Genomic DNA, 25,534 nt, shown 5'->3' with positions numbered 1-25,534 from the left:
CAAGGCCCCAAGGATCCATCTCATCTTTGACCAATTTAAATAGGAAGTGGTCAAAGTAGACAGTTTCTGATTTTAACGATAATCTCCAAAGAGCAAAAATGGATATAGATATATTTTTGACTCTTATCTCGGCACTAAAAGCGAAACTAGTGAAACCGAATACCATTGTTGATTTCTGGTTCCATTGTTGATTTCCATAGAGTAAAAACGATAATATATAGTGAACTTTTTGTTGTGGATTCAACGTCCGAAGAACATGTTACATCTAGCTTTATTCCTCTATTGTAATCGAAAGCAATATATCTCCTGCAGCCGGTTTTAATATTGAATGTGCATAGTTTCGAAGTCTACTGTATTCACATTGTGAACGAAGTACAGTTGTTCTCTCTACTACAGTATTATAAAATTCATTGTAGCTCATTGCCATCGCAAGTAGACCACATGAAACGAATTTTGATCGTTGCGATTCTCAGCAATTTTATCGTCCTGATATGCGAATTGTCAGCTTTAATAACACCATAAATTGTAGTATTTGTCCCTTTTCCTCTCCCATGTATTACCGCTTCTCCTACAATACAAGGTTTTCTGCAGTGATGGCCTATTTTTGTCTCCAGTTATGATATGTTCTTTTCTTTTCTATTATTCTCTATGGGTTCTGGTGAGTGAGGTCCCTGGTTCTATTACGCCAAATGAACTTTCTGGTGGACAAACACCGTGTGCATGGATTTCCTCGGGGTTCTTCAGTTTCCTCCCATTTTCTTCATTACTCACATTATTATCTCATTTAGCCTAGCCGGTCTAACCATGGTACGTAAAAGTGAAAGTTTTCGTTTCATTCGCTATGGGCTCTTTGATTTTACGTTTTGCACAGCTACGGTCGCATTTTTTCAACACAAATATTTTCAATAATTTTAGTTTTCTTCTTTAGTTCCCTTGTAGCTAAATCACTGTCGTTATTGTCTTCGATACCAAAAACCTGGATTCTAAAAACATAACTCATACAACTCAATAAACTAAATTAAGGCTACTATTACGTATAAGCGCTACCTACAAACAGCTTTATAGCACCATCATACGAAGACAATCAGACGGCAAGGCCGTTCGAGAAGAAATACTGTCACTCATGGCGCAAAAATAAGTCGAATGCCTGCATGTCCCAGGTATGCTTATCGCTTGCATGACCTTGTATAGGACTACCGAGTAGCCTCTTCTTAAATTGTTATAAATTAAGAGTCCATGGGAAAAGAGGGGATGTCCATTTTTACTATATTTTTCAGGAAACAATTTTTAAAGTTCAAAACATTTTATTTCCTAAACTAATCGTGAAAAATGCTTCAAATTTGATTTACAAGTTCTTTATTATATGGGAACAATCTTACAAAATCTTATGTTCGATGTATATTATTGTGAGTAAAAGAATACAAGAAAACTGACATGCGGTCCGTATATACTGGGAAAAACGGGTCTATTTCAGGCAAAACAATGGATAAAAGAGGCGATTGGTTTTTTTAAATTATAAACAATATTATTAAAAATAGATTGCTTTCTACGTTTGTCATTTTTATTCTCCTTTACTCCGCTAATTACTTCTTTAGGAGCTAAATATAGAAGGCTTGAGCATATGGGTTGCATAAGACATTCAAAGCTTGCAGATCCTGCAATTTTTCTTCGAGATAGGCAACTTCCCTTTAAGAAAGGGGAAAAATCTAAATCAAACCAATAATTATGTTTTTCATAGCATTATATTTAAACTCTTCTCAACCGATTTATCTCAGTTCTTTAATGTACAACGAAAAATTTGGAAATGTACTTTTGTCCTCTGATCAGTATCAATTATGGGAGAGTAAGGCAAGGAGAACAAGTGTGGTACAAACGTTCATTGACTTTTTTAACCTGATAATCAAGGTCGCAAAAACGACTAGTTGACATTGTTTAGGCGAAAGGTGCAGTTGCTTAAGCAAGTTTGTCGACATTAAAATTTGAAATATCAGGTTCTGGGGCAAGAGTTATATATTTTTAAATCATTTAATATACAGGATGGTCCAAAAGTATTAATACAGTATATTATTTTGGAAACAAACATGATTAAAACAAATCTGAGTAGCGGAGGGCGGACTTGAGTAAAGGAGCTACCGATTGATGCATGCGTTGTGAATGGCCGCCAAATTGGATCCAGATTATTTTTTTTTCAAATGGGAAAGTAGCCATGTGACACATCAGTTAACACTGTTTTTGCAGGAAAATGCAGTCCCGCAAGAAGAAATGCGTCATCGTGTCCCTTCGAAAGTTATGACGCCCCAAAGTCCCACCTACAGGATGCTCCACATGTTGCCCATCAATTGTAAAACAAACGGAGTTTCTTAATCCAGTTCTCCTGAACCCTAACAACACAGCGGGGTGATGCTATCACAGGCATTCTGAATACGTCCCTGTAGGTGTGAAAACATCCCGAATCTTCTGATACACCAGGTGTTTTAAGTGCCCCCATAATAACTTTAAGGGAGTGAGGTCCGGCGACCGTGCTGGCCACTCCAAAGGGCCTAGGCGGCTACCAATCCAACGTCCTGGATAATGAAGATCAAAGCATTCCCGCACAGGCAGCGCATAGTGCGGTGGGGCACCATCTTGCTGAAAATATCGCGTCAAGGTGGCATCAGGGCGGAGAAGCAACGCAAACACCAACTCCTGTAGCATGTCCAGATATCTGACACCATTTAGGGTTTCAGGAATGAATAAGGGTCCTATGATCGACGTGTTCCATATCCCACACCACTCCATGATATGAGCAGAGGCAACCCTCTTGCAGGGATAGATCGCATGTCTGTATCCGACCAATATCGCGTGTTCTGGTGATTCACTGCCCCATCCAAGTAAGTTTGCCTCGTCTGTAAAGAGAACGCTGGCTGGGAAATGCGGATCTCGGTCGTATTGTGACAAAGCCCAATTGGCGAATTCCATGCGCCGGTCTGGATTATCCTCTGAAAGGTTGTGGACAAGCTGCAGCTTGAAAGGATGCCACTTGTTCGTATGGAGAATCCTCATCACGGAAGCGCGTGGTACGCCTGTTATTGCTGATAGTTGTCTTATGCTGCGCTTCTTACTTTTCACACTCGGAGCAAGCACCATTGTGGATGTTTCCTCATCTGTCGCGGTTCGTGGGGGACCTGGCCGTGGTCTGTCGGCAACATAACCAGTTACACTGAATTTCCTAATGAGATAGCTTACGATGTTGTGGCTTATTGCAGATCTTTCGGAGTGGCGCGCGTTGAAGTCCTGAGCAATTACACTACGGCTTCTTTCCCCAGACATTAGGATGATCTCAATTCTTTCCTGCTCCGTTAGTGCCATTTTGCTCTACCTGCAACGAGAAGAAAACCTGTCAAATTTGAGGTGTGTCAACTTTCTTGCAGCGTTTGTACCATGTAGCTCTCCCTGCAAGTAAACAGAAAACCGTCAATTTTGGGGCATCATAACTTTGGAACAGAATATAACGTATTTCTGCTTCCAGGACTGCATTCCTCTACAAAATCAGTGTTAATTGATGTGTCACATGCCTACTTTCTTATTTAAAAAATAACCTGGATTCAAGATGGCCGTCAATCACCAGGCATGCATCAATCGATAGCTCCTTTACCCAAGTCCGCCCTCCACTAGTCAGATTAGCTTTAGTCATGTTCGTTTTCAAAATAAAAAATGAAATCTTTGAGTTTTACGTTCCACGGTTATGCCGGTTAGGCTAAAGGAGACGGTGATTATGAGAAATGAATGAAATGGTGGAATGAAGAAAGTGGGAGGAAACGGAAGAACCCCAAGAAAACCCACGCACACGGTGTTTGTCCACCACAAAGTTTACTTGGTGGGGGCTGGGATCGAACCCGGGACCCCAAGCATCAGAGGGGAACGCTCTACCACTGAGCCACCGCGGCCCCTTTTCAAAATAATTTACTGTACTGAGACTTATGGACCACCCTGTATAATAATTCATGAATATACCTGTATTGCACGAATGCCCGTGACAGAACAATATCACGGATGTATAATATGATTTTTACAATTCGGGCCTACTTTACATTCGATTTTTCGTCCAATTTGATTGTAATGTATATGCAGGCCTTTACGCTTTATTGTAAAGGGTTATTGTAGTAAATTACAACATTCATGCAATTTGTAGTATAAGCATCCAGCTTTCCGACGCGAGTCATTTATGGATGTAAAAATTATTCCTCCAATAAATCTGGTTGTGGTGGGCCTTTTCTTTATAGTAGGTGAATCACAGAAAACCGAAGTCCATTATAAGTGTCCTTACGTATCATAAATCTTGGGTCACTTTTCTCTATTCGAAGCTCCACGATTGGTCTAGAGTGAAATGAACATTTTCTCAAGTACAGTGGTTGTGAGAATGATATCCAATCTCGAATCATGAAACTGTCAAATTCACTTACTTGATATGGTGTAGTTTTTACTCTGCTGCCTTTCACCACATTATTCCAATACTCTACTATTTTTGCTCTTGATTTTATGTTCGCCAGTCCCATGTTCTTATTACGTTCAAGGTAGGAATAACACAAACTGGAAATGTTATTTGAATGGAAATGAACCTCTGCCTTTCATGTGCAATGTAATGAAGGCATCAGAATAAAGTATAATCCTTATTTTGACCACTGCAAGAGTCACACAAGAGCTCAAGATGATGGATGTTGGGAGATATTTTGTTTTACTAATTTTTAAAGAAATAGATTGTCCAAGCTATATTTAAATGTATCACCAATCAACACTGGAACATAAACAGTTTAATGTTATTGACAAAAGAGGCAAAAAATAAGAGTAAAATGAATGCCCCTTTCCTCCACTGTAAGTAATGACGATACTTCTTCAATTTTAGAAGAATTTTTAAACTGCTATAGCAAGCTAACCGTAAACCTCTTCCCCATTATTGATATATTTTATCCATATTTTATAAATTTCGCCCAAAAGTGGACATCCCCCCCATTTGTCCTGAACTCTTCAAATGTTAATTAGACGGTTGCTATCTTTTATTTAATAGAGTTTTTTTCTATAAAATAACATTTTTCTTCGTTTCTAAATTTCTCAGCTGTGAAGAAATCGTTTTGAAAAATCATGACCTTCGTTGATAGTCGAGAATCGGAATACTTGGGTTTTAATTTTGGTACAAGTTTTCAAAGAAATTATTCATTTTTTCTTAGTTTTCATGTGAAGATTTGTAATAGCGGGTTAATGTCACTTTGCTCTGTCTGCAGGATGCTAGGTGGGGTGAGCTTTTGCATTGCCCACTCATATTATAGGTGCGGGGAAACTTTTGTATTCCATTAATTTTCTGAGTGTTCTTCTGTTTCCTAACGGAGACAACTGGACCAGAAAGTAGAAAATTCTCAAAATTTACGACACAATAACGGGCACTCGTATGCATCAGCCGGTATGCATAAGCACAGAACCTACTGAAAGCAGGATATTTGAGCCTACAACGGCACAGAGCCGTCGACATGTTTCATTGTTGACATTGTGCTAAAGCGTCATGGTCCATTATGAAGGCCATCTATGTCAGGTCATATTTATGTCATGTAACTTGGCAGACAGTGATTGTCGACGCCGGTTGAGGAAGGTGCTACTTATGTTTCTCCATTATTTGCGCCGCAGTCACACGAGGACTCTGAGTGATAAACGCCGCAATGCCTGGCGGTTTATTCCACCGTTTCACTTCGCTTATGAGGATTTGCCGTCAGTTTTGTAGGTTGTAATCACTTTGGACACTGTCCTTTGCGGCACACCTAACAAACCTGCGTTTTATCGCACATGCAGAACTTGACGGAACAACAATTTTCCTTCCATAAAAAGTAGATAGAGCGCTCATTTTACACTATCACTGTCTGCTCAGCTCATTGTCCATTCACGTTCTACTACTCCTCACGCAGTGCGGAGTTGGCCATAACACGCCACTGCCATCGGCGCAGATCTGCGGTGGCCGCGTGGTCCTTGGTAATCCAGATATCTCACGTGTTTCCAGCTCCATGTGTTAAATAGGTAAGTATTTGTATATCTGGAAGAACAAATATTTGTACGTTGGGTATATGGGCATTGAGTGGAAGTGTATTTAGTGAATTCGTTGATAGCCCATAGAAAATACAATTTTAATTTCGGATACTCTTAGAAAGACATACTGGATTTCCGTTTTCATATTCCCTAGTGGCTACAAGGTTAGCATGCGCGCCTTAAGTGCGTGAAACCCGGGTTCGATTTCTGTTGGAGCTCATGTTGTTAGGATTCCGCCTCGGTGCTGTACGAGATGCTAAGCCCTGAACCAACAACTCTTACGTAAGGATCTGAAAAAAAACTGATGAATGTGATGCAGATATGTAAAGAAAGAAATGAAAAACTGAAGACAAAAGCTACCGAAGATGGAGTGAGATTGAGTGTTCGTAATGAAAAGGTTTCAAGTGCGCTAATTGAAAGGTTTTTGTGTATTCAGAAAAATAGAAACTGTCCTGATGATTTGCATGCAAAGTAAAACAGACAGGAAATACAGAAAGAGAAAGAAGGGGCATAACAATAATAAATATTACCATGTAGATACCAGATTCGGCTCGAGAGAGAAATCATGTCCTTAAAAATTAAGTTTTGTTGCATCAAACTGAAAGAAGAAATGTTGCTTACTGTTCTTATTTTTGTTCTCAACAGTAAGAACCCGAGAAAAGTTTACGTCTGTTTGTTTGAAGCATTACCATTTTAGTTTTTACTGTCATAATTTACCTTAGGAGCCGCCTTTGGTAGACACCTTTGACATAATGTGCTCGTATTTTGATAGTTGAAAAACTTTAATATACATAGTGCACTAGATAATGAATATGCTGAAATTCACAGATTTTCTTTATTTTTTTCTATTATCCAGCTTCGGGTTATAAACATAAATATACCTCGGTACTCTCTTCTTACAAAACGTCTTTTGTATGTTTTATAGCACTCCAATTTAAAAATATACAAATTTGCTTTTGCTACTATTACACAAAAATACCTGGGATTGAAGAGGTTAAATAGAAAATATCGAAATACTGCGAAACATGAGCATATTGAAGTATCAAAAGAATCGAAGAATCGTAATATGGTAATAATGAAAAATAAAGAAATATTGAAAAATATTAAAATATTGAAATATTAAAAAACATCGATCTTATAATTTTTTGATATTTGAAAATATCTATCGATCGATATATCGAAATATCGAACAGCTGTAGGTGAGACCGGTCACCGAGGATTTTCTTTTAACCATTGTTCCTCTTCGAGAATGTGGTTTCCCCGTAATTTTGTAGAATTTCATAACTTTGGCCGTCACCTAAATGTTCATCGCGCCTCACTGAGCCCAATTACCACTTTCACTAGGCTTACATCACATACCCGAACATTAATAATTTGGCCTCTTTGGAAATTAGAGTTAATTTATTTTACTTTATGACCACTTACTCGATACAAGCACACTACCATTCTACTGAGCATCACAGAATAACGAGTTAGCCCTATCACTCCCACCAACAATCACGGGCTGCGATCGCTGCCTGTCCTTTGCCAATCCAGATATCTTACGTGTTTCCGACTCCATATGTTTGAATTAATTTAATGAATATGTATACTACATATTGGTAAAACACGATTGTGAGTTTTTTATATGTTAAAGGTTAAAATAAATATTTAGTATATTATTATGTTTAAACTAACGTGTTTTATTTGACAAAAGAAGGAAATAAAATAGTGTGAAAGTTGGAACATATTTTATGCAGATATGTATGAATCTGTGATTTGCAAATGTGCTTGTGAATCTTCAATCTTAGACTATTCTAGTGTACCTCTAAGCATACATTTGTTTCGCTCTTGTTCAAATGGATTAATCGGTCCCAGACCTTGTTATCTGGAGCAACAGAAAGTCGAACTACGTACGCAGATAGAAACAATAATTGTGTCACGATAAGATCATGCACTGTGTGTGTTTTACGCTAGCCACTCCAATTCATTTATCACAATCTTTGCTTCTGTTCCCATCGTTTCTGGAAGCACGAGTTGTGAATATATGCATATACGTTTTTCCAATTGTGAGCAACACCTCCCCTGATTTCAACCCATTTTCTGCTCTTTAATTATGTCATGTGACAGGCAGGCTACTGGGAGTTGACGCGACTGCGCAAACGAAAATTTCAAGGTTGTATCGGTACCAACAAGTACTGTGCAAATTTACTTGTGTGTTTATTCCCCCGCACGACTCACCTCCTCTTTCCACTCCCCTTACGTTTCTCCATCCCGTAAGCAGGGCAGTGCCAATAGATGCGGTGTGCGTCATATTTACACACCGTTTCTTAGTTAAAGTGTGAGACCACCAGGAGGCAGCTAATTCGGCAGAGCATACACACGGTTTACACAGATTCTCACATTTTTCTATAATTATTGGGACCTTCCCGAAATTCGGCCAGGAGGCCCAGGGGGTCGCCACGAAGCCCCTGTAGGCTTAAAAATTGTTGGCACCGGAAAATGTGCCAACAATTTTTCCGGTCCCAACTGGTAAGGTGTTAAACCATATGCAGGTACCAACAAGGATAGGAATGCGGGAACACACACACACACTCACTCACTCACTCACTCACTCACTCACTCACTCACTCACTCACTCACTCACACACTCACTCACTCACTCACTCACTCACACACTCACACACACACACACACACACACACACACTCACACACACACACACTCTCACTCACTCACTCACACACACACACTCTCACTCACTCACTCACACACACACACTCTCACTCACTCACTCACACACACACACACTCTCACTCACTCTCTCACACACACACACTCTCACTCACTCTCTCACACACACACACTCTCACTCACTCTCTCACACACACACACTCTCACTCACTCTCTCACACACACACACTCTCACTCACTCTCTCACACACACACACTCTCACTCACTCTCTCACACACACACACTCTCTCTCTCTCTCTCTCTCTGAGACAAGTACTGAAGTGGTTCACGAAATTTGTAGATTAATCTCAGCTAGTTTAGATTATACTCAACTTTATGCATAGGAAAAGTGAGAAATCACAGTCTGATTCATAAGTTCCGAGCATTTACTCAGGTGCCTGAGATTAAACTCAAATGACGTCACGTTGTTTCCCTTTTTATGCATATCACCCAGTGTGTCGTCTTTTGTAAATAGTGCTAACCTTTGGACTGAGAGTTACCCAAGTGGTATCAGTGGTGGAGAAATTGGCAAATAAGTGATTAAAATTAGACCTTAGAAAATTATATTAAAATCAGGCTACAGTTACCGGTACCCTTTTGTAGGTTTTAGTTTGTGATTCTACATTGTAGTTCACTTACAGCTTTTTTGACGAATTTTGCTTAAAAATATTCGAATATACCCATTTTGGATCTTTCCTGGAAATTTTCTGAAAAGGTCTGGAAAACCGGGAAAAGTCAGGGAATTTCAAAATCTCAAAAAGAGGGGTCACCTTGTAATATAAATAATGATCATATTTTGAATTATCAGTGCCAGTATCAACATTACATGAGCGAAATTACATTTTGGGTGCCGTATTGAGTCATAAATAATTTACATCTACTTAAGAGATATTTTAGAATGTGAAGAATTGAAATTTTCAACTTTTAACAACATATCTCTGAAACAGTCCCTGTATCGACACCAGTTCATATCTATACGGTGTTATGCATCAATTGACCAAGCGCCAGAACATGATTCTGAGATATTGAAGGAAACAAACATGTTACCATTTTCCTGAACGTTTTTTTTTAATACATACAATGTCTTTTACTCACTGATGTAAAAATCTCAAATCGAAAAATGGCATTTGGTCAATTGATCCCATATCCCATAAAGCCATCCATCTATAGTAGATGAAACCATGCCTGTCAGTCAGATTACATAATTGTTTAACAATATTTTATCCAGTGCCCTCGATTTTGGGGGAAATCTAAAGCTTTAGGGGAGACCATATTCATTAGCTGTATCTATATCATACTGTTTCGAAGGGGATTTTTTAAACTTGGGGGGTTCCCCCGTGGGTTGTCCGGATAAAACACTGTTTGGATACTGTTAAAGGAGCCTGTAGTAGTAGTAGTCATTCGTAATTCAAGCACTCTTGCGATCAAGGATTTCTCAGTTTGCATAATTGTTTCACATGTAAAAACGAGTCGATTGAGCATATTTGGGGCCGCGGTGGCTCAGTGGTAGAGCGTTCACCTCTGGTGCTTGGGGTTCCGGGTTCGATCCCAGACACCGCTAAGTGAACTTTGTGGTGGACAAACACCGTGTGCGTGGGTTTTCTCGGGGTTCTCCCGTTTCCTCCCACTTTCATCATTCCACCATTTCATTCATTTCTCATAATCACAGTCTCCTTTAGCCTAACCGGCATAAGCGTGGGACGTAAAACTCAAAGATTTCATTTCATTTTTTCGATTGAGCATAGCATCGATATGAAGTTAGAGTAACACTCCGCGACCTTCCCTAGTTAGAGTAAGGCTTAAGAGTCGCGGTGACGTAGTCAGTAAGGAGCAGGGCGAGAAATCTTCGTTATACCCTCGTTCTCAGTGTATCTCCAGCATATTGTTCGTTTTATATCCTGTTTCTTCAGTTTCGTTCATTGCTTAGAATGGAATATTGAGTTTTTGCATTCGATCTTTCAGCATTTATTTCGTGAATCCTATTTTTCGTATGGGTACATCATTAAACTGTGGCCAGCTCCATGTTCATCTGAAATTGTCTGGCCAGGGAGAATTTTCGCGTTCTTGTAGCGATTTCAAAATACTTTTGAATCGTATCTTACATGTCTGTCAGAGATCTTTCAGAGACCCGCCAATTCTTCTCTTGTTTCTTTTTCCTAAACCATATGTAATTTATTATTTTCATTCCTGTCTCCCATAACTGCGATAAAATACTCCCTTACAATTGTGCATTCAGAGTTTCTCTTGATTCGTAATTTTTGAAAGATTGTGTGGAAATTTATTTCATTTTCATTTTAAATCTTCCGTACAATATTCCACTTATAACATCTCATATTGTACCAAATCTAAAGTGTTTTGCTTAAACTTCATTCAATTAAACTTGTAATACTCCTGGATAGAAGTTATCACGCTTATGTGATGCTCTCTTTTATAACTTATATTTGAGTTCAACAGATGTAATGTATTAACTTCCAACCCTGTCGCTGAAAGTCACTAAAATATAACTGTAATATCTCCTTATGGCGTTACTAAAACTAAATATTTGAAATCTGAATAAAAGATTATATCGATCATAAGAAACGAAAATATTACTGTAGTGTTTTCTTTTATAGTAATCTGCTACTTAAGTGGTATGCATGTTGCGCATCGATGCTTAAAGATGTCATCAGGTACCTTAAATTCATTGGTAATACATCCACATCTTGTAACATTATACCAAAATACTACGATATTAACTTATTAAAATAATCCAGAGAATTAAAATAATTTCAATGGTAACGTTTATTTTATTATCAGTTTATAATTTTACTAAATATTTCATATTTTATAATAATCTAACAACAACATATAGCGATGGATTCTTCTTCGTATACGAACTCAGGTTAAATTTATTACCTTAGTTGTTTATATAATTATGTATATATACGTAGATCATATATATATAGGTTTGCTTGTTTCCTTGATTTTCTGATCCTAGGCGCAGATTTTTTTTAAAAAAATCCTCAACAGTATTTCATTGTGTGGTGAAACAAATAAATACCAATTACCATTATATTTTCATTAGTCTGAATCCTATTCATAATTATATTTCTTATTTACAATATTTATCTATCTTCATTTCTTCTATACATTTAATAATATTCACTTTATCGTAGGTTAACTAAACTCCCACCACAATGATCTACTATTAACATCTCTGCAATTAATGACACACGTACTGAACCTGCAACATATATATATCTTATTACGATTCTCAGATCACGCTTCCTGTAGGATCATACTTTTCAAAATTCTATATATTATATTATCAGAAAACATTATGAATATACAGCCTTGAGTTCGTCGAATCCCATTGTAAAACATTTAAACGGTATTATAGAATTATCATTTGTAGATATATCGTTAGGTTAATTTATCATAATCAGTTAGAAGTAGAATAGGCCAAACTCAATAAGAATGTTTATAACATCAATTTTGAATTTTACTGCTTCAGTTTATATTATTAATTATGTCATTTCTCTTCTAGAAGTTTAGGTGGACGATGATGATAGGGAGAGGGAGTCTCCCCCGAATAAATTTATTCTAGCACTTCATTCTTTATTATTTTCTCTCCCTTTCCACAAAATTTATAATTAATTATTTCTAGGTTACCTGGTGTAGTTGTTTTAATCCTCAAATTCCGTGTACAGAAGAATTAAATTTATATTTTTCAATAATACAAACCAACTTTTAAATCTTTTAGTTAATACACGTATATATCTTTTTTCGTTTCGAAAAAAATTATTAATTTTCTGTAATTTCAATTTTAACATCTTGAGATGCAGATCAAAAACCAATTGTAATCCAAATGTAAAATTCTGGGATACGGATTAAAATCCAAATTGTAGTTCACGAACATCTAGTAATGCGCTAGGTACAGGTATATTTTAGTGGCGCATTACAGACTCCCGCTTGTCCAAATAAAAATTTTATCGTTAGAGAAAATTTTTCTGAAATTCAATTTCCCAAATTTTAATTTCCTGAATACGGTTAGATGTTTGTAATCCTCTTCAACTAATCCATTTGTCATTGGTTTCACCTTACAATTTCCTTAATAATTTTCTGTCTTTTAGTTTTCTCTCTCTGAATCATATTTACTTAGAAGTCTCTGCTTCTCTTCCTCCGTACAATTGTATAATTTTAGATTTCTAAAATTTTGCGTTCCGATATTAGAATGATTTAGCGTTTCTAATACTGCACAGTTCCGTAATATTTTAGTAATCCGATAAGGTCCAACATATGAGGGTAAATATTTAGCAGCTTCATTCTTTATTGCTGAAGACAAATAATGAGTCAGTTTCATGACTAAATCTCCTTCTTTCAAAATAATAGCTCGAGAATTCTTATTACAAAGTGATGACGTTGGTTTCGGTAATACTGGGTTATGAATCATTAATATCCTATCAATGGAATCCATGGGATATAATTCCGTAGGCCAATTGTAAGATGTTTTAAACGAATCTATTGACGAATATGACAAAAATAATTCAGCCGGTATTTGATTTGTAGTAGTATCCATTGAGTAATTTAGTAAGTCTTGGATCCATTTTAATTTTCTACTCCACTGATATTGTTGTTCAGCACAATAAGCCCGAATTAATCTATTAAGGTCTCTATGTTTCCTTTCGACGATTTCATTTCCTCGAGGATTATATGGTGAAGTTGGGTTATGCCTTATTTTGTGCTCCTTACAGAAATTTTTCCACTTAGCGGACAGGAACTGTGGACCTTGATCACTAACGATAATATTAGGGTATGGCAAAATATGAAAGTACTGTTTCTCTAATATTCGTATTATTTCATTAACACTAGCATGACGTAAGGGGTAAAAAGTAACAAATCTAGAATATACATCCACCACCGAGAGAATGAAATGATAACCATAACTGTTTGGTAACTTTCCCTCCAAATCTAAACATAACTTTTCATGTATATAATTTGCTGTTATATGAAATTTTTCCAAAGATATTTTCCTGTTTGAGTGTTTAGTAGTCGCACATTGTAAACAATTTCTTATACATGTTATCATATCCTTCTTAAGAGTACGCCAATGAAATAAAGCTCTACAAAATGCCAGACATTTCTTCTGCCCAAAATGTCCCTTTTCATGTATTCTTTGCACTAGTTTTGTGGCCATAGTTTTGGGTATTACCAACAACCAGCTTCCTTTTTTAACATTTTTAACAAATATCACTGAATTATGCAGTTTTATATATGAATAATTTTGATCTTGTTCTGACTTTCTTTTTAACTTTTGGCAATATGAATCATTATCTTGAGCTTTCTTTATTTCCTCATATTTAAAGAGATTCGGATCATCTTTGAAAATAAAATAACCATAAATTTGGAAAATATCATAAGATGAACACCTATCTTTTGTATTAGTAGGGGAATTGCTAACTTCGCAGTCCTTGACCCCCATATCAACAGACCGCGGTACTAGTTTCCCGGTATCGCCTGTATAGAAGCGGTGGTCGGAGTTACTGCTTCAGATGTTACAGTAGTCCAACAGACACATTATTCCGATTCATCATATTTGAACGACTGGATACTCCTGATGATCGACAATTACAGTCCTTCCAATAGTAAGGGTTATTTTGATACCATGTAGGCGGTGGACAATATCCAGGAAATCTCCAAGATCTTCGCCTATATCCATTTCTAAAGTTCCCTCGGTTTTTAACAGTTTCATTACCAGGTGACATAGGATTATCATTCACTAAATTTACCATTGATTCAGAATTGGATAATTCAGTGTGGACCCCAAAATCCGCTTTTGATTTTCTTACAAAATTTACTTGAGGTCTAGGGAACTGCCTCCGATAGTTGACCCTAGAATCCATTGTACTAGTCCCCATATTTGATTCATTATATTCTTGTATCTCCATTATTTTTAACATTAGATCATCCACATTTTTGTTTGGAGTACTCCTCAAGATTTGAGCTTCGTGATTTGGTAAACTATTTAACAAAAGATCTATTAGCTCTCTTTCATCGGTTTTACTACATATCCTTTGGTATCTTTCAACGAGATTCCAAGCAAAATCCGACAAAGTTTGGTGTTTATTTCTGTCGTAGCGCATGAGCTGTAGTTGACGCTTTTGGGCTCGCTCTAGTCGCTCTGAGAGATATTGTTTCTGGAAATAATTAACAAAGTCATCGAAAGTCTTCACGTGATGCTGGATACTCCTAAACCACGTCCCTGCAGTTTTAATTAAACATCTAGAGGCTAATATCAGCTTCTCAGCATCCGTTAATTTAAATAAGCTGATAGTCTGGATAAATTCATGTAAGAAAGCTTTAGCCGCTCCATTGTATTGACCATCAAATTTTGGCAAGTCTCGTAAATCACTATATCGGATCTGGTTTAGTGATTCATTTACTAATCCAGTTAACTTCAAAGCTCCTTCCGATTTCTCTTGGTTAGGCTTTTCTTCTATTGCACTAGATCTCGGACCATCCACTGTATTAGAGGTTCTGAGATTTTCTTCATTGGTAAAAGTTTCCTTCGACGTTAGTCCAATAGGCCAAGGCAATCTTATATCATTTTGTGAAGTCATATTAACCGGTTGAAGTCTCTGTGTAGAATTAGACTGACTGATGGTCGTTACCACTGACGTAATGTATCCCGTTACCGTACTAGTAGTAATAGGAGTACTTAAAATTGTTCCTTTTCTTCGAGTTTCATCTTTCTTCTCCATCAGAGTTAGTCCCAGAAAATTTTCTTCCAAGGTTTTTACTCGTCTGTCGATTTCTCCTTCCCATTTTAATAGCTTTAAACTTGTCCGATCAAGCTGATCTCTCTGTTGTTTCTGTTCAGATTCTATTATTGAAGATTTTTGCACCAATTCCTCTTGGTTTTGTGTTATAACCTCTATTCTAGCTTCTATTTCTTCTATCCTTACTTCTTTTTCAACTTCTCTCTTTTTCACCTCTTGTATTTCGACTTCCATTCGGGAGAAACGATTATCTATCTCTTTGCGCAAATCTTCCTTAAAACCAATTATCTCTTTTTTAAATTCCTCCATCTTGGAATCCATAAAAGCAGAAAATTTTGCGAAAGTATACTCAATACTTGACTGTACGTTGTTTTTCAAATTTTCTTGCAGTTGGGAACAATGTTTCTTCATATTTTCCATCATTTCTTTCGGTGACACAGTCTCATCCTCTTCCATTTGAAATTTCCTTCCATTTGGTTCAAATTCGGTTCTCTCTGCTTTTTCCTTCTCGGCATTTTTCTTTCTTTCAATTATCTTAATTACTTCTTCACTTCCGGCAGCTTGGCTTTTATCTTTGTCTGAATCACTATTACTCTGTGCACTTCGTTCTTTCTTTCTTTTTCCATCTTTCGTATGTCTACGAGTTCTCTTAAGTTTCTTTTTCCTGGTCTCTTCTTCAGGTAATGCTTTAACCTCTCGTCTTCTTCTTTCTTCCTTTTCGCTTTCACTCTTGTCACTTTTTCTAGATTTTCGCTTTCGTTCTTCATGGTGATTTTTATTCTTTTTCCTCGATCCTTCTTTCATCTCATCTTTTCTATTTTCTTCGTCGATACTGTTTTCAGCAATGGTTTCAGAAATTTTCTCTTGCACTATTTCTATATCCATTGATATTGTAGGCTTTGTTTTCTCTACTTGTTTTTCCTTCTGATTACACGAATTACACATCCATACGACCGATGGACAACTCATTTCCTCAAACATTTCCTCATCAAGTCCTACACATAGAAAATGATACCAATCTTTACACTGACTACATTGTATCACTTTCCTTTTGTCTGCTGCTTTCATAATGTCCTCTGTCTCACAGCAAACACAAGAAACATCTTCGCTATCACTGCTACACTTAGACATAATTCTCTTATTTCATTATAACTCAGGAGAGCCTCCTCTTCTTCCCTTTTCATCTATTTACCACCTTTTCTTTCTTCTATTATTCACAGAAATTTAATCACGTTACTCTCACATCATCCTTTTTTCTCACGTTATAATCAGAACAAAATCCTGTTGACTGGGTACGCCAAATTTACACTGTAATACTCCTGGATAGAAGTTATCACGCTTATGTGATGCTCTCTTTTATAACTTATATTTGAGTTCAACAGATGTAATGTATTAACTTCCAACCCTGTCGCTGAAAGTCACTAAAATATAACTGTAATATCTCCTTATGGCGTTACTAAAACTAAATATTTGAAATCTGAATAAAAGGTTATTATATCGATCATAAGAAACGAAAATATTACTGTAGTGTTTTCTTTTATAGTAATCTGCTACTTAAGTGGTATGCATGTTGCGCATCGATGCTTAAAGATGTCATCAGGTACCTTAAATTCATTGGTAATACATCCACATCAAGCAACAGTTTTAAAGTACAAACTGTAATAAAATTTACATTAAACGCTTATTTACATGATGGAAAAACCATTGAATTTTGACTTACATGAACTCAGTTAAGAGTCTTGGCCCTGCGCAATGGAGTCGCCACCCATTTATGCTTAGAAACGGGAAAGATCAGAAGAAAATCAAGATTCAGGACAATGTGGAGAGTAACACCAGAAAATTAGTATCATGACGAAAAGTATTAGAGAAAAATCTTGTAACATTATACCAAAATACTACGATATTAACTTATTAAAATAATCCAGAGAATTAAAATAATTTCAATGGTAACGTTTATTTTATTATCAGTTTATAATTTTACTAAATATTTCATATTTTATAATAATCTAACAACAACATATAGCGATGGATTCTTCTTCGTATACGAACTCAGGTTAAATTTATTACCTTAGTTGTTTATATAATTATGTATATATACGTAGATCATATATATATAGGTTTGCTTGTTTCCTTGATTTTCTGATCCTAGGCGCAGATTTTTTAAAAAAATCCTCAACAGTATTTCATTGTGTGGTGAAACAAATAAATACCAATTACCATTATATTTTCATTAGTCTGAATCCTATTCATAATTATATTTCTTATTTACAATATTTATCTATCTTCATTTCTTCTATACATTTAATAATATTCACTTTATCGTAGGTTAACTAAACTCCCACCACAATGATCTACTATTAACATCTCTGCAATTAATGACACACGTACTGAACCTGCAACATATATATATCTTATTACGATTCTCAGATCACGCTTCCTGTAGGATCATACTTTTCAAAATTCTATATATTATATTATCAGAAAACATTATGAATATACAGCCTTGAGTTCGTCGAATCCCATTGTAAAACATTTAAACGGTATTATAGAATTATCATTTGTAGATATATCGTTAGGTTAATTTATCATAATCAGTTAGAAGTAGAATAGGCCAAACTCAATAAGAATGTTTATAACATCAATTTTGAATTTTACTGCTTCAGTTTATATTATTAATTATGTCATTTCTCTTCTAGAAGTTTAGGTGGACGATGATGATAGGGAGAGGGAGTCTCCCCCGAATAAATTTATTCTAGCACTTCATTCTTTATTATTTTCTCTCCCTTTCCACAAAATTTATAATTAATTATTTCTAGGTTACCTGGTGTAGTTGTTTTAATCCTCAAATTCCGTGTACAGAAGAATTAAATTTATATTTTTCAATAATACAAACCAACTTTTAAATCTTTTAGTTAATACACGTATATATCTTTTTTCGTTTCGAAAAAATTTATTAATTTTCTGTAATTTCAATTTTAACATCTTGAGATGCAGATCAAAAACCAATTGTAATCCAAATGTAAAATTCTGGGATACGGATTAAAATCCAAATTGTAGTTCACGAACATCTAGTAATGCGCTAGGTACAGGTATATTTTAGTGGCGCATTACAAACTGATTATGTAAAAATAAAAAATAAATAAATAAAAACTTGATATTCATTAGATTCTTACATACTGTACATATAGTCAATGTTATGGCCAATGGTGCCGATTCTGCCACCCTCCCTCCCCCCTTCCAAAGCTCATGTGAGCCCCTCATTGTGTTTGTGAATAGAACAATATTTGGCATAATTTGAATGCAATTTGTCTTAAAATCCTCATGTGTGTCTTCTGCATCTGAATGGACCCCCTCCCCCCAAATTTATAGAGAAATCGGCGCCGTTGGTTATGGCACCTGCGGAATTAGCATGAAGGTGCCATAACGTTGACTATAATTTGTGCCAACGTCCATCTGTATTTCATTTAGATCAGTTCGGTATGATGGCTCTTCTGGTTGTAAACTACCACTTAGATATAAATTTAAAGTAGCTCACTTTCCCAATCTGACACAAATCTTCGTAAAGGTAGTGTCTATCGTATGGGTAGTGAAATCAAACGTGTACAAAAGGTAGGTTCATACTTGTAGTGCAATGTCACCCGTACCTCCTTAAAAAGTAACTTAGCGATAGTCTTGTCTGTCACCCAACATTTATTTGCACTAAATAACACTTTGATCAAGTCGGTTCAGTTCTCTTGGGCTTACTTTCCGAGAAGCGTTGTAGCGTGCGTAACCGTTGATGTCCCAAAGCTCGCTTCAGCAACGGAAACTGACAACTCCATGGGGAGGCATCAGATTTTACAGGAAGTCTGTAAAAGGGATTGCATGAATTCCCGTCTTATTCATGAATACTCAAATAACAGGCTGTAAAGTAATCCTCCTTAATGGTAATACACTTCTGGGAACGCTGTACAAATGCTGGAAACTCCTGGCGTACTAGTCTCCAGGAATGGCCTTCAGCTGGATCGTAAGATTACTTTGGGTGATTGAGTTATAAAATTTTCCTGTTCGCCAGGAACTTCTGCACCAGAAAGGCAGTGTGTGGCCGGGCATTATCATGGAGCAGGGCAGTCGCCTTGCTTAGCGTACTCGGGTGATTATACGTTCTTCTGTAAAATGTTGTTAGCATTTTGACTCTACAATGTGCTGTTGTCACACGATAAACACATTCGCAGTGCCTCTGCTCTGGAACCTGTATAGACATGCCTTGACCTGTCTGGCGCACTTACGATCGTGAGCAATGTGATGTCATTCACCGAACTTTCTGTACATAGAAATTCGGTAACTTAATGCAACATGTTACTTTGGATTCTTAAAATGTACCCTGAATTAGTATTATACCTTCCTATTCAAAGCTTCATATCTGTTAAAAACTTCACATCTGTTACAGCTTAAGGAATTCCAGTTTCAATCTTACCCAACAAGACATGGTACAAAATATGGAAAATCTCCGAATTTCATCCCTGAAGTTTACATAATTATATTTTTAACTAATTATTTTTCTAATTTAATTTTTCCTTTGAAAGAGAAGTTTAGCTATTCTGGTTTTAGAGCATTTATTTCTTCAAATTTCTCTTTAGTTACCTTTTGAGGACCACGTCGTCATTCTTTTAAAAACTTACTCTATCATGGACTTAGCTGTTTGATTTCCCAAACATTCCAAATAGCTGATGAGAAGTAAATAGGATGGCTTTCCATTTTTGATTGTTGGTTCTGTTCTGCTCTCTAACGACGAGTCTTTCAGAGCATGAGAGTTCGGTGTTCCTATTTTAAGTCCCTTTATTGTGTTCTAAAGAACCATGTAAGTACCTTTTTATGATTATATGTAATACGTGATGAGTATATTGTGTCTAAAAGGTATATGGTCTTTTTTTTTCAGGTCCCCCACGTCCATACTAGACGAGATGATCACTACTACCAATATTGACGCACATAACCTTGTAATACCTGTTTTATATATATGTATGTATAATGTCCTGTGTACATTCTGTCCTGTGAAAGAATAAAAATAAGTTTCGTAAAATCTCCCTTCCTGGTGATAATTTGAAGTTCTATCGATTGCTGAAAACAAAATGAAAACCCACCAATAACATTACCTAACATCTTTGTTACATAAAAAGGAAGATTATAATACAAATGGTTTGAAATGGAATATTACACTATGCTAAGTGTAAAAGGTGACAACGTAAATACGATACACATTCATTTTGTTAAATTAATAATAAATCGTGTATCATACAATGATTGAACGGATAAAAAGTGTTTAACACTGACAATGTAAATTCTAAGTTTTCAACATACACACCGATGTGACACTTTTTCTGGTTGAAAAGATTTTCAGCTCTTAAAAATGAATGTCACGTAAGTCACGCTAGTAGTACAAGTCTCAAATGCCGATATACACCTTCTTCATACATTCTGTTTCTGGGCTTACAACATGACAAAAGTTGCCAAATGAAAACGCATTTCACTTTGAGCAGTTCAACAAGGCAAACGTTGCAGTACCCCCCAGACTCACCCGATCTTAACCCAGTTGAATACTTTTTGGATGCCGTTGAATACCAGATCCAAGCTCATTCATCCCTTTTTCCTGTGTGGAATTTACAAAAATTAAGTGGTATATGTGCAGATAAGGTGCACAATGCCTCCATGCCAAACCGCATTATTGCTGTTCTGCGACTCGAAGGTGGACAGGGCATATCAGGTCTATCAACGTTAGGTAGTTGGTCATAATGTTCTGACTGATCTGCGATATTCAGCAGAATCAAAACTATTATTACTATTGGCAAGGAACGACAGACCTTTACCGTTACCTACCGACTTGATATGACTTAATTTTGGAGAGTATTATAAACAAACATTTTTGAGTTTGTTAATCACAAGTTTGGGCTACACTTTATTATCCAGACTGTGTACTGTCCTCTTGCTAATGTTATAGTGAAATCTTGGTGAGGGTACATTTCAATTTGCGTGGTTATTGCACAGTATTAATTGCTTTGCTTAAGACTATTTTATTGTTGAACTGCACATTGAAATTTTCTCACCCATATATTTTTTTTTTCAGCTAAATGAGACCTATCCATTGCTGTGTGTCGCATCTTCGTCCTCCTCTGTTTTTTCCCTTAAACTCTAAGAAATATTGTAGAATTGTGTGGTATACTACGTTAAAGCTGTGGCATAGTCCAGATCAAGCAGGCAAAGAAAAAACTTACTTTGATAGTTTCAGATGTTATTGCATTTAATAGATGAAAAATTCAGGATAAACTTTTCTGTCTAAAAAGAAAAGAAAGAAACAGACCGCCCAAGATGGCGCCATTTCTAACGTGCTGATTTCGCCAAAATATTAAAATACTCTATCTCTGGAGCGGTGAGGTATATTTTCTTATTTTTTATTATTTGAAAGATAATTTACGGTTTCAAATTATCCCCCGTTTGGAAATGTGTTCGTTCTCGTGTTGTAGCCTTTATTTATTTTTATCATTATTATACAGTAGTACATGCCTTGAAAATGAGAACTTCCACTTTCGAGTTAAACAGGATTTTTAAACAGTCGAAAATTTAATTACAACATCAAACCAGTTTCCGTTACCAAATTCACACATGTTGGTCTCATAAAATCAAAATCTAGTCCTATTTGACATGGCATTATACTTCAGCACAAAGATATGTAACTGACATCTTCCGGATATATTAAAGCTTCCAAACTATACGTATTACAGGTTCTAAAACGTACTACTATTGCTGTTTACTCTGCTTAAAACTGAAATAAGGAATTTAGTGAACTAAAAATGTGTTCAACTGCATCATCCTTTGATGTTGCATGATGCTTTCCATTTGAACCAATAGGTACTATTACACCTACAGTCTTCAAAACATTGTGGACTGGAAGTGAGCACTGGTGATGTTGCTGTCTTGCAGATGGAAATCTATATTCCAACAGCCGATCCATGTAGTAGCATAAAGTTCATGACGTTTCCTTTTAACACACAATTGATATCTACAACGTCTGCGAGCCACCTGTCATACATACAGGCCACAAATGTGTCTTTGTATGTTGTGAATCTGAATATTCTCCCGTTTCTGAGATCTTGGTTGGGCAAATGAAGTTTCTTCTTCCTTACTCATTAAAGTTAGTGCAATAGAAGTTCGCTCATCACTTGGAGTCCAGACATGTGACTTCTGAATTCCATTCACAGGGGTAGTTTTAGAATTCTTCAGCTTTCTCTTTGGACAACAGGATGGCTTGATGTATGACTTCACAACACTTGTAAAAGCTTGGCCATTCTGAATGGCAGCTAAACTTGAGCTGGAAAAATTTTGTAGCGTAGTGCTTCAGACATTTGTCCAACACGCGTGGTTGGGAATAAAACCAGGGACCCCTCGCACCAGAACGAGCGCTATACCATTGAACTACCGTGCCCTCTTTCTCAGTCAAGTCTGTAAAGATAATTCGGTTACGTACCAATTAACCCCTCTATTTCCTCTTCTACTGCGGTCCCGCCTGCCGTCCGAAACTTTTTTTTTTTTCCTCACGAAAACTGTTGATTGCATTTGTACGTGAGGGCAAACGTTTCAAGGACTGCTGAGGCAAACGATTGCTAGAAAGACCCAAGGCAAAACACGTAAACAGAGTAACATCAACCGTCGTAACTTCCATATTAAAATAATTAAATTTTTCCTTCGGTCTTTCTTCATTCGTATACAGAAATAAATGTTCGTATTTATTATCACATTATTTGGAAAGCCACGTGATTGACTACATTACAGGCCCGTGCCTGGCAAGGGTTCCTCCTATGACCAACAGCACTATCTACCAAACTCCCATTGGCACAAGCGGCTTCAGTTCAAACAGCTGGAAACTATTTTTGGAGTGACTAGGGGCACAATCAGAAAGTATTTCTGGCTGGGATTTCAGCTGTTGAAGCATTTTGCATATTGTCAACAATGTATGTGCTGAGTCATGCCCTCTGTTATCACTTGTAACTGTAACGTAGTTTATTGAAAATGTTTTAATGCTATAAAAGTTGAAACTTGGTCATTATTCCAGTGATACTGCAAAATTAAACATGTTCTACAAAATCGCAGCGAAGCACTAAACGTAGTTGTTCAGCTTCTGTACGTTGCTTCACTTTTGGAATGTCTTGTTGCAATTTCTTCAGATGTTAGTGTTGCTGCTTTCAATGCCCGTTTCCCAAGTTCGTCAATGAAGGTAGCTGGAGATGGAACTTCTAATTTGGTCAGGTTTGATTTGGTGTGCTCACCCATAGCTCTAGTAATTTTGCTGTGTTTTCTTTGTTTATACAGCTTACGACTTGACTTTACTGACTATAGTTGCGTAACAGGACTAACACCAGGAATGTAATGGGGCGTATACGAGAGTATACGGCGTATACCCACCTAAAATTTTTACAGTTCAGCGTATACTCACCTTAAATTTACGAAAGAATGACTGTATATTGGGATGCGTATACACCAAGTAGTCTTGCGTATACCCACCAAAAATTCTAGCATTACACCACTGACTAACACCAACCTCAGTAGTGGACTGATTTCAGGAAATAGGGATTCTTGTGCAGATACAAAACTTCTTCCACATCATCCACACCATGGGAAATTTCTTGTTCAGTTAGTGTCATTGTTGATATTCTGTTAAAGCATTTAGAACAATCACTAGAAACATCTTGACTGGTCTTGAAATGAGCACTCATATTCCCAACTTGAAGGAAGATTTTTTTCACTCATTAATAGATATGCAAATAGTCGGTACATTTCATTCTCCTATCGCCCCGGTCAGAAGACATTTCAAAACTCAGTTCTTTCCACAAAACACCAGTCAATTAGCAGGATTCTAATATAGCTTGCACGTACTGTTGGACCAGAGATTTGGTGAACTCTTTTTTACCTGTTGGCAACTGAATTGTAAATTTAGTTGCCTCTCTTTTATATGATAGGCCAAACACAGAATTATCTAATGTTCCAGAAGGTTCTGTTACATTTATGAAGTAACCTAAACGGTTCCGGATTGTGACGTTCTGGGATTTTCTGGGTAGTTTCACATTGTTACAGAATATCTTTCATGATTTGGAAATTTCTGTGTAAAGAAAATCCAAGATTGTTTAATTTCTAGTTTGTATTCCATTATATTGACCACATTGGTCCGAGAATGCATGTTTTTTTTTAAAACCATTATGAAAAATTCTTCTCATGTGAAGTAAGACGGTACACATACAGTGACAGAAACATCACACCTCATGTGCAGTAAGAAAATACAAGTATTTGTTAAATGGTGCTGAATTGGATAGAATTGTATTATTATTACAAGAGGAGCTGAAAATGCCAGCCAGCGTGGTACCAACTAGCCGATGAATGACAAAAAAGGCTGAATTTTGGTACATTTGTACCAAGTATGGAAACTCTGATTGTTATAAAGTGTCGAGGTTCAATTGTTTTTGTCGTCAATTCTACAGCTAGTCTCAATACAGTCTTTAATCCATAACGCATTGATATGTGTTAGTGAAAACCTAAAGGAAAAAGTCATCTTTTCGGGAGAAGAATCACCACAACTATACATATATCATACGAAGAAAATACTTTTCTTATGTAGGAAGAACTATGTTATGCTGGTATCATAGATTGTATGGATGGTACTATAGACGCATCACATTTGGCGATGCAATTTTTCTTTTACATTGCAGTACTGTGATTTTGTATAGCAAATTATGATGCAATACTACTTTTAAAAACGTTTAGAGAAAAATATATATAAGAAAGTCCACAAATAGGACTACTAGTTCTAATTTGCACTACTATTCCGCTTAACCCTGTAATATTTTAATACCTGAAAAAAAAATTTCAGTTGATCACAATGTGACACTGTCACACTAGTCACACAGTTCAAGAATGTATGAAGCCATACACACTTCAGAACTAGGTGCTTACATACATTGCATAGTTGAGAACATCTATTTTTTGTTGT

At 36.4% G+C, this 25,534-nt stretch overlaps 1 protein-coding gene across 2 annotated transcripts in view; it reads left to right on the top strand.

The window, feature by feature from the left end:
* Nucleotides 1-20,583, top strand: part of LOC145686496 (small nuclear ribonucleoprotein-associated protein B-like) — a 125,521-nt gene extending 104,938 nt beyond the window's left edge. For both annotated transcript variants that reach the window (XM_081759884.1, XM_081759876.1), the window contains exon 6: nucleotides 20,438-20,583. In XM_081759884.1, the coding sequence (XP_081616010.1) occupies nucleotides 20,438-20,457 (20 nt within the window). In that variant the 3' untranslated portion in view covers nucleotides 20,458-20,583. The remainder of the gene's footprint in view (nucleotides 1-20,437) is intronic.
* Nucleotides 20,584-25,534: the final 4,951 nt, after the last annotated feature.

Source organism: Thermobia domestica, chromosome 1 (assembly GCF_964235325.1).
Source record: "Thermobia domestica chromosome 1, izTheDome1.hap1.1, whole genome shotgun sequence".
NCBI lineage: Eukaryota > Metazoa > Arthropoda > Insecta > Zygentoma > Lepismatidae > Thermobia > Thermobia domestica.
This window is presented reverse-complemented; position numbering and strand designations above follow the sequence as displayed.